The sequence below is a fragment of the Parasteatoda tepidariorum genome, chromosome 2 (genome assembly GCF_043381705.1).
Source record: "Parasteatoda tepidariorum isolate YZ-2023 chromosome 2, CAS_Ptep_4.0, whole genome shotgun sequence".
Lineage (NCBI taxonomy): Eukaryota > Metazoa > Arthropoda > Arachnida > Araneae > Theridiidae > Parasteatoda > Parasteatoda tepidariorum.
Genome location: NC_092205.1, coordinates 73,378,827 through 73,388,883, shown reverse-complemented (window position 1 = coordinate 73,388,883; position 10,057 = coordinate 73,378,827). Strand labels below are relative to the sequence as shown.

At 31.7% G+C, this 10,057-nt stretch overlaps 1 protein-coding gene across 1 annotated transcript in view; it reads right to left on the bottom strand.

The window, feature by feature from the left end:
• Positions 1–10,057, bottom strand: part of LOC107444247 (protein unc-13 homolog B) — a 541,472-nt gene that overhangs the window by 497,124 nt on the left and 34,291 nt on the right. The window contains exon 10 of the mRNA XM_043038846.2: positions 8,118–9,909. Coding sequence (XP_042894780.1) covers positions 8,118–9,909 — 1,792 coding nt within the window. The remainder of the gene's footprint in view (positions 1–8,117; positions 9,910–10,057) is intronic.

Genomic DNA, 10,057 nt, shown 5'->3' with positions numbered 1-10,057 from the left:
AATCAAAAGATCTTTCCTCTTTGCCCTAAATGCCAACAAAACCAGGCATCACCTGAGCACATCTTGAACTGTTTAGGGCTGGACTGGAACGACATTCATTCCTCTCCCATTCTGGTTTCGGATTTTCTTAATATCAACGGATTCATTGATCTGGTCTGACCCCGTCAGACCAGATGGGAATTAGCAACAACAACAACAACAGAGATGAACCAAGCAATCCTTTGAATGCAAAACATATCCAAACGAAACTAATTGAAAAGTTAAAACTGAACTTAAAAATTAGCTGTAGCAAAATGAGCTCGGATTGGATTGAATGTAGAGTTCAGTGACCGGGATGTGTTTGTACACGCGTAAAACAAACGAGAATGCGCACTTAAAGTAACGAAATCAGAACTATAAATGTCCTGGCATAAAAACAAAACAAACAAACAAAAAAGACAAACCAACAGAGGAAACAAGTAAATGACCACTCGCTGCACCAAATTTTTATAAACCATTACACTAATAACCCTTGACACTATATGTATATGACTAGATAAACGACAAGCACTCCTTTTAACATAAACCCTTTTTCTGTAAAGCTCTTCAAATGGAAAACAAAAACGAGTTTAAACTTACCTTAAAAATTTGCTTTATCAAAATTGCACTTAAAAGCATTTGCCATATTAAACATATAAAACTAAACAATGAAATGCATCATGTTTACTGACAGCCTCATAAAAAGAATAAAAGAAATTCTATTCACTTTTATTCGTCAGGATAAACAAAATGGCGAAAAAGATAAGAACTCCAGCAAATTACAATCATAGTAATTTTTTTTAGTTTCCTTTTTATAACCTTTTTAAAAAATGAACATAATGGAACACAAATCGAGAACAAAGCACACAATAGCCGCAAAAGAATTCTAGTTTTTTTGCGGCACTTTTGTTTTCGGCAGGAACCAGCTAAAAATAAATCATAATCAAGGTTTATTTACTCATCTAGGCGAAATAAAAAAAAAAGTACTTCATTAATGAAATGTCAGGTCCTTTTCGCAAAATTTACAAGGAAGGAATTTTTCGGAAGAATATTTCAAGCGGAAATTGAAAAAGACAAAGTGATTACTAACTTTTTATTCAACTTGAGTGTGAAGTTTTTCGTACAAAAAGAGTTGGAGCAGATAAAACGCATAATTATAAGATGCACCTAAAGCATGAATGTACTTACCATCGTCATCTAAGCAAATAATTTCTTACGACTATTTTCCAAGTCGAGCAAGCTCTTTTTAAGCGGATGCAAAGTTTCCAAAAAGATATTTTAATAGTTTTTCAAAGCTGTTTCACCAAGAAAATTACGAAGAAAAAAAAAGACTCAGTTTACAGGATTCACGCGGTCCTTGAAAATTTTCAGTAGTGGTAGTAAATTCAGGTTAATGATAGAAGATATTTCTCATTTTAATACACCACTCCCCGTCGCTAAGTGGTTTGTCAACAGGAATTTTCTTGCATATATACTTTCTTTGGGAAAAAAAAATTTTAGTGGTAGTTACACAGAAATTAAATTATCGACAATTGTTTAACGATAATTGTTTAATTATCGACAATTGTTATCGACAATTGCTACCACTTTTAAAAATTTACAAGACTCGCGAGAACCCTGGTTTAAGTGCCTTACACTACAATTGTAAACTAATCATTAAACAGATAACCCAAGAAACTGTACTGAAAGATTTACTCAATATAAAAACTTAACTTGTTTTTAAAGAATATGAAAGTGGAAAAAGTAGATACCTCTGATCCGTCGCTCATTTTCTGGCGAGTTTTGAGAATGGGCGTCATTTTTCAGTGCTCAAAACATGCCGCTTTTTTACACCCTCATATTCTATTGAAACAAATGAATTTTTATACTTTGGGTTTTTGGAAAAGTAATTTTTTATTTATTTATTTTTTTGTTTTTGTTTTGTTTGTTTTCTTAATGAAAATGAAAAGCGATTTTTTTACAGCGAATAAATATTTTCATTAAATCAATTTTTGTTCCTTGCTGGCAAAAAACTGATCCAGGTGATTTTTTACCTGATTGAAGTAAAGGTTTTACCTTCTAAAAAGTTTTGCAGTGTCCGGAACATTGTGGCAGACAACCCATTTCTTGACCCCAGAGATGAAGGGCTTCAAAAATAAATCCTTTTCTTGACGTTTGAAAAGCAAATCACAGACGCAATGACGCAAATTTCATCCCGTAAAAACACGAAGAATATGTCGAGCTTTAAGATTAAACCTTGGCTTTTCAAAAAGCTCATGAACAATCGAATCCAATTAATTTAATCTCTCAACGATCTCACGAGTTGTTATTCACCGGCATCTATCAATAAATGCCTTTAGTGTGTCTTCATCAGCTTAAACTGATGTGAAACAGATTCGCGCATTTTAATAGAAATTTTGCAGAATTGAAATTTTGTAAACCAGTTTTGGCAATGTCGTACTGCCAATACAGCTTCTCCGTACGCATCAGAAAATATTTTTCTAGCTTGAACAGTATTTTAGCTTTTTCGATAGCAAAAAAGTAAAATATGTCGAAAATTCTGCTTTCCATATTTCGAAAGACACCAATCAAAAACTACTGAGTAGAATCAATTGAACTTTTTCACAAGCTAGAACTGATATATCAGCTGTCAAAATATATAATGATTATGTGGCTTTAGTGTGAAGTATGCTGGGAAAAAATATAGTTAAAACCTCTATTGAACAACCCAATATTTACCACATTGCCGTATACAGAATTACTATACGGATATTTTAAAAGTTATTAAACTTTTCCTTGAAAATCGCCAATTTGACGAAATTTTTCCCCTTACATGAAAATTATCAAAAACAATGAATAATTTTCAATTTTTGCCAGTTTTTATGAGCGCAGATAACGCAGAGTTAGAGTAAATCATTAAATATTAAAAAATTAGATCACAAACGCTTTTTTTCTTCTTCTTTATTTTCACAAAACTGTGGCTTTCTTCATACTGGACGTTTTGCGCTGTTTTCAGAATTAGAATAAAGGGCATAGATTTTAGAATTTGAAAATTATTCCCCTTCAAAGATTTGGCTTTTTTCTTCTTCTTTAACACATTGAATGCCATGGGGGTCACCACTGACCGGCACTGAGTTAGTTCTTAGCGCCACAGGGGTCACCGGTGAAGCTAAGATTATTAGAAACACATAATTCAAGTAAATTTTTAATTTTTTAAAAATTATTATCGTTACTAAAATGGTTTGAAGAAATTAATGCAATATAGAATACACAAAAATAGTTTTATTTATATACACAGAGATGTCAATTTGCTCCGGACAGTGAATAAATATTTTCAAGTGCTAGTTTATTAATTGTGATTCCTGGTTTAATAAATTCAATTCAGTAGATTTTTATCCACCACTAATTTCAGATATGTCATGCTAAACCCTTAAAAAAACTAGCAAAATCTGCCTAATATTTGCAAATTTAGTTTGTAGTTATTTACCGTTTGGCCAGACGGGCAAGACATGAAAAAATAGAGTGGCATTCAACGTGTTAACTAGCAACCCTGTATCCAACGTATCAAGAGAATTACGAAATATGGGCAACAACTTATGATTGGCTGAGAACCAAATTTTACCGAAATGAAAAGACACAAATATTTTTAAGGAAACTTAACATGGATTCACAAACGAGATATCCTTAACTGGTAGAATCGTAAAATTATAGATACGTATTCCTTTTTTTTCTTTTAATTCTTAATTATTCAAAATATGTAAAAATAGTGACCTTATATAATGTGAAATCCAACGTTTGTTGAACTCCAACGCAGATTCTATATGATGTTAGAAATGGATTAAAGTCAATAGAAAATTGCAACAAAAAATTCACGTTTTTGGGAGTAAAATTATCATTAAAAAAATATTATCGAATAATCCGTGCATGCTTAAATGCTCTATTAAACAATGTTGTAAAACCAGGGAAATAGTCGTTTGATGGAAAAATAAGAGGCAAGAAAGTTTTATAATAAACATGTTTAAATATTTAGATATTGCGTTCTGTTACTCCATCACTCATCTTAACTCTTTAAAATGATTTTGAATATCTGAAGAATGTTTCATGAGGACACTCACGACATTACAAAAATCTGACTTTAGCGAAAAATTAACGATCACTTTCCAACTAGTATTATTAGGTCACGGGACGGACAAAATAATGGAACAAAATACGAGAAGCGAACAAAGAATAAATATGATTAAGAGAGAGGAAATCGATTCTATAAAAGAAATTAAATTGCAACTTGGCTGCGCCACTACTCCACAAATACTTCACAATTAAAATGGAAGATCTCTTTTTTGTACCTTTTTTTTACCCCTTTTATGTTTTACCCCCATCTATTTTTCCCAACGATGCACTTTTATCACCGCCCTTAAGGTCTTTTGTGTTACAGAAAAATGGCGAGAAAAAATCATCATAAGTCGACAAAGCTCATTGAACAAAAACTAAACGATTTTCAGAAAGAATGAAAAAATGCATTAAGCGTAAGGAAAGAAAACTTCCAGAAGTTTGCCAGAAATGAATTAAATGCATGAAAAAATCGAATTCAAAAAGCGTAATAATCACTTGAACGATCACACGAAATTTTATATGCGGCGATTAAACGGAGAATGTCTTTATTGTTTTTCATAAAAGAAAGTGGAGGGAAAAAAATCCCAGTATTGACCAATAAGAATTTACAAAAAAATGACAACATTACATTGCCTTACAGCATTTAAATTTCTCTCCTAGTTTCTGCAAGACTAGTTTTCTTCTAGAATGAAAACTAATACTTTTTGTGACTTCGTTCTTTCTAAAAAAAAATTGTTCATTTTAATTTCACTTTCCAAAAATATGTTAAAATAAAGTAGAATTAATGTTTTTTTTCTAGGAATCGTTTGGAAACCAATGAGAAAATGTGATTTATTTAACAGGAAGAAACATGTAAAGTCGTTCAAAGTTTTGATATCGAGATATAAAAAAGCAGAAAACAGTTTCATTTTAACAATTATAGATAGTTTCTTTTCTCTTCATATTTTCAAGTTTTAGCTCTTCAAAATACCAAACACGTATTTTAATTACATTAATTATAAAAGACGTTTTATATCTATTAAAAAAAACAGAAATGCTCCCTTTCATAAAAGCAATCAAGGCTTTTTCTTATTACATAAATTAGATAATATTGCATGATAGTACGCAGGGAATGGTGGAACAAATCTGAGTAGATGGCTAACACGACACGGCACTTTTGACTAAATTACTGTTGGCATTTGTTAGAAATCAGAAAAAAATTAATTGGAAACAGACATCAGTTCATTCAAGATAAAAAATATTTTGAAAGTGAAAAAATCGATTAAAAAATGTTTGAACTATTTTTACTCAATAGTTTCTAAAAAATTATTTAAAAAAATTATTATTAACTTTATTATTATTATAAACCAACATAGGATCGAGTTAACATGTCTTATATACTAGCAGATATTGCGTATAGCTGAAGAATTTATCGTTCTTATTGGGAATGAAGTTTTCTGAAACATGTCACAAGAATAGAATTATCCTGTAGTGGCTAAAGGAATAGCAGAAAAAACTTCACTTCTTGTGCTGACTGCATACTCTATACAATGGGTTTCAATGCAAAAAGGAATAACAGTTTGGGGTTCAACATCATGTCAGGGTTATAGAAAACTCTACTCAAACATTTGGTACAATCTATCAACAGCCACTTACACAACTAAAATTATACTGCAGTTGTTTAGAGCAGTAATTCCCAATTTTTATTAACTACAGAACCTTTTAATTATAGACCTCTTTTTGGTGGAACCTCGCCTTGAAATTATCGACTAGATTGGCCTAAAAATCCAATTTCACAAGACATCATCATGCAATATAATTTAACATTCAGCATGGATCTAGAAATTAGTTACTTAACAGTCTAGAAACACCTTTCTTCAGAGCTTCCTTGAGTACACAACAATCTACTTCTGTCATACATAATTAATTAAATCTTTTTACAATCATGTGTGGTTTATCATTTTGATCAATCATGCTACTTATCAGGAATGATGCTCCTGTTGTGTTTTCATTAAAGGTTTTTGCATATCACAAACAAGTCATAAGTCTCAGAACCCTTGTGTCCCTTCCACAGAACTCTAAGGTCCTGCAAGCTTAGAGAATAAGAGTGTGAATATCAGTTCATCTTAGCTAAATTTCAACCCATCATCGCGCAGATTCAAAATAAAATAGAATGATGGTTAAGAGTTCAAACATCATCCTATCAGAATATTGTCATAGCTCTACGCAAACACTATGTACAATTTCACCAGCCACCTAAAAAGGACTTGTGATAGTTATACCAAGGTGGGTTAATGCAAAAGGTATATCTACAAGGTATGAGTAAAGCAATCTCATTATATTTTACCTTTAAGATGTTATTTGCATAAGCAAATAATGAAAATATCAATGAATTTTAAATGTTGAAAATTACTTACTTAAAAATTGTACAACTTAGGAAATAAAAAGGTGCCATCAATATTCCTATGCTACTTACCTTTACTCTAAAATGAAAATTAGAATTTAAAAAGGACAGATAGAAGAGATGAGTTAGTGAAGTGATCAGCTGAGCTCATCAGTGCTGGGGAGCGGTGTTAGGAGGGTTTCGCTGAAGGAGTTTAGATAAGTAAGGCCAAATTTAAGATATATTTCGCTACACTTACTATTTATTTCTTATAACTGTGAATAAAAGGAGCTAACTATTTTTAACATCATTTATGGAAATAAGAAAAAATTTTAAACAAGATTAATGTAAAAACTTAAAATAATGTACATAAGAAAATATCTGTAGGAGTAGTGATGGTTTAATATCCAACTATAGTGACATAAATAGCAACTATGCTAAGGAACAGAGCATGAGCAAGTCATGCTAAGTTAATAATAGTATATAAATAAATAAAAATTGTTCATTTTTATCCATTTGTGACAGTTAAGTGAGTCCATGAGATTTTCTAGAATATTTACGCATATGAAAGATTTAAAAAGTTGTTTCATTTAAGATCTGAAAGCTTAATGTAATGCAAGAAATTTGAAACTGAACATTTTAAATGATTTATATGGCAAAATTGATCTAAATTAATAATTAAATATTAGAAAATATATTTGATTGAATTCAAAATTATTTGAGTATTAAAAAATAAAAAATACAGCCATTATTATCTAAAATCCTTCCCCAGCAGACCCCCTTAATAGTTTAGCATGCACATAAAATATTTTATTTATAAAATGTTAAAAATATTTTTTTAAGCTATGTACCTGATGCTAAGTTATGAAAAGCTTTTTAAATAATATGAACTAAACAATCTAACATAATAATCCAACTTAATTACTGAAAAAGGCAAACCCTAATTTAGAAACCGGTAATTTTATGCTAAATTCTAAATTTTATTCAACTTGGAAAATTTTCTGATAGTTCAAATCAAAAATGTGGCCATTATTATTTAACCTCCTTCCCCAGCAGACCCCCTTAAGAATTCGGCATGCAAATTTGTCTATTTTCTCAACTGCTTATTTTAGTATCCAACTACAACAATCATAATATTTAATAATAAAAAAATCAACACAGAAATTCATAATTTTTAATTTAAAAAAATATTCCTTTTTAAATCTAAAAAAAAAGTTAAAAATATTTTAGAATATGCTAATGTAGAGCTTGTCAAAAAATCAATTAAATATAATGCCCCTGAATTTTTCTCGAAGTGAATGATAACAACATAAAAAACAAAACTATTTTTACAAAACATGTAAAATATTAACTTTACTTTTAATTTAAAAAAACTTTTTTTCAAGGAAATGAATTATTATGACTGGTTAATTTGTAACTGGTTATTTTAAATCAATTTTTTTAATCAACATCAAATAAAATAAAATCTACTTTATAAGTATAACCATATATTTGACTTTTTTTCCTTTTTTGCTTAAGAAAAGAATTATAAATAAGCTAAGTCTTTTAAGATAGCCACATTCAAAATCCACTTTTTTGCACAATCATTTCTGGATATGACCTACTTAGTATAATTTTAAAGAGTCAAATAATTCGAGTTAAAGCTTACCTCATTTAGTTGAGCAACGATCTTGTTGAAAGCGTTGATCCATCGACGTTTTGCCCTGGACATATTTGGATCCCCATCATCAATTATGATTTCTGAAACTTCTGATTTTGGCAATACCATTTCAATAGTCAGATCAGGAACAATAGCTAATGAAGGAGGAACACCTTTCATAGATATAATACTGGGTCTTCGATTTAGAACCATATCCTCATCTTTACCATTAACAGTCAAAGTCGATTCATAATCGATTGAGTCTGTGGTTTGAATCTTATAACTGACATCATTTTCAACCTCTTTACCATTAATATCATTAATAGATGGCTCCTTAATCTGTATATCTGGAAACTCTGGCTTTGTATGTTCATTCTCAAATTCCTTCTCTTCCTCTTCATCCGGCACCCATTCGTTTCTTTCGTTGTCATCTTGCCATTCACTGATTAAAGAGTCCATTTGGTGGTTTGACATTGGTTCATCAGCCCAGTCTTGAACAATAGTCTCCTCACTCCAACCGTTATTAATGGCATCATCGGCTTGGTTCTTCCATCTCTCAGCATTTCTAATGGGTTCTTTGTTAGTTCTTTCATCCCACATATCATCCTCTTTGATTGGTTCTATTGTTTCGTTCCAGAGATCAGTTTTTATTTCTGTTGGGTGGTTGGTCCATTGTTCACCATTTTTAGTTATGGATACAGAGCTGTTCCTCCTCTCCGCTGCTTTTCCTGCATCTAATTTTTTACTATTTCTTCTGTCCATTTTTGTAGGTGTTTCTACTTTTGGACTATTCCACTTATTGCTATCTTTTTCAGTTTCTACAACAGTGCGATTAGTCCACCTATCGACTTCCTTGACGGGTTCCGATGGATGATTATTCCACTGATCTTCTTTACTAGATTTAGATTGCCTGTCCCATTGATCAACCTCTTTGACAGTTTCAACACTATTTGTATTCCACCTATCATTATCTCGTTTATTAGGTTCAACTGCTTGACTGTTCCACCTATCGACCTCTTTGTTTGTGTCCAATGAATTATCACTCCAATGGTCAGCAGCATTCTTTGATGTTTCTGGAAGCACTCTTTCAACTTTAGTTGGAGTTTCTTCAATCCAACTAGGTCTACTAAGTTTGGGTGGTTCTTTTACAACTGGAGTGTCTTGATTCCAGTCTTTAGAACTGTCTTTACTCCACTGAGAATCAAGGCTGCCTTTCTTCCACTCACTACTGGTACTATCCTTGTGCCAGTCTTCCACTTCAGGAAGACGCTTCCCAGTCCTAGCACCAACTGTTCCATTGACTTTACTCCAATCAGTTCTTGATTCGTCGGTGGGGAATTTGCTAACAGCCTTTGGCGTTGCTGGATCAGCGCCTTCGCCATTCCACTGTGACATGTAATACACATCTGATTCTGCGTAGCTATGCTGTGGGGTGGTATATCGACTACTTTTATCCCATTCAGTTGAAACTGAATCTTCTCTGAAACTAGGATAACTATCAAAACTACTTTGGGGATATGCTTCTGGACTTTCTCTATATTTGTAGTCCTCAGGATTATATTGCTCAATGAAACGGTCGTGCACAGATTCATCAAATCCTGTTTGTCTTTCAAGACTACGCCGCCTATTAGAACTCTGAAAACGTTCTAACATTTTTTTATCAGTTTCAGTATCTATTGTGTCCTCTTCCCAATGGCAATGTCTAGAACTTCTATCAGTTTCAAATGAATAACGCATGTCACTTTCGTAATCTAAACTAAGGCTGTTGTCATAACCGGAAGTGGATCTAGTTGAGCGTGATCTGCAAAACAATTTACAGTTAATTTGAGCATATCATACAAACATATATTGTGTAAGGGTGATGTAAGCATTAAGAAATAATTAAAAAGCTTCTCACTCTTAAATAAATTAGTTCCATTTATTATGAAATTCGTTATACCTGGTCCAAT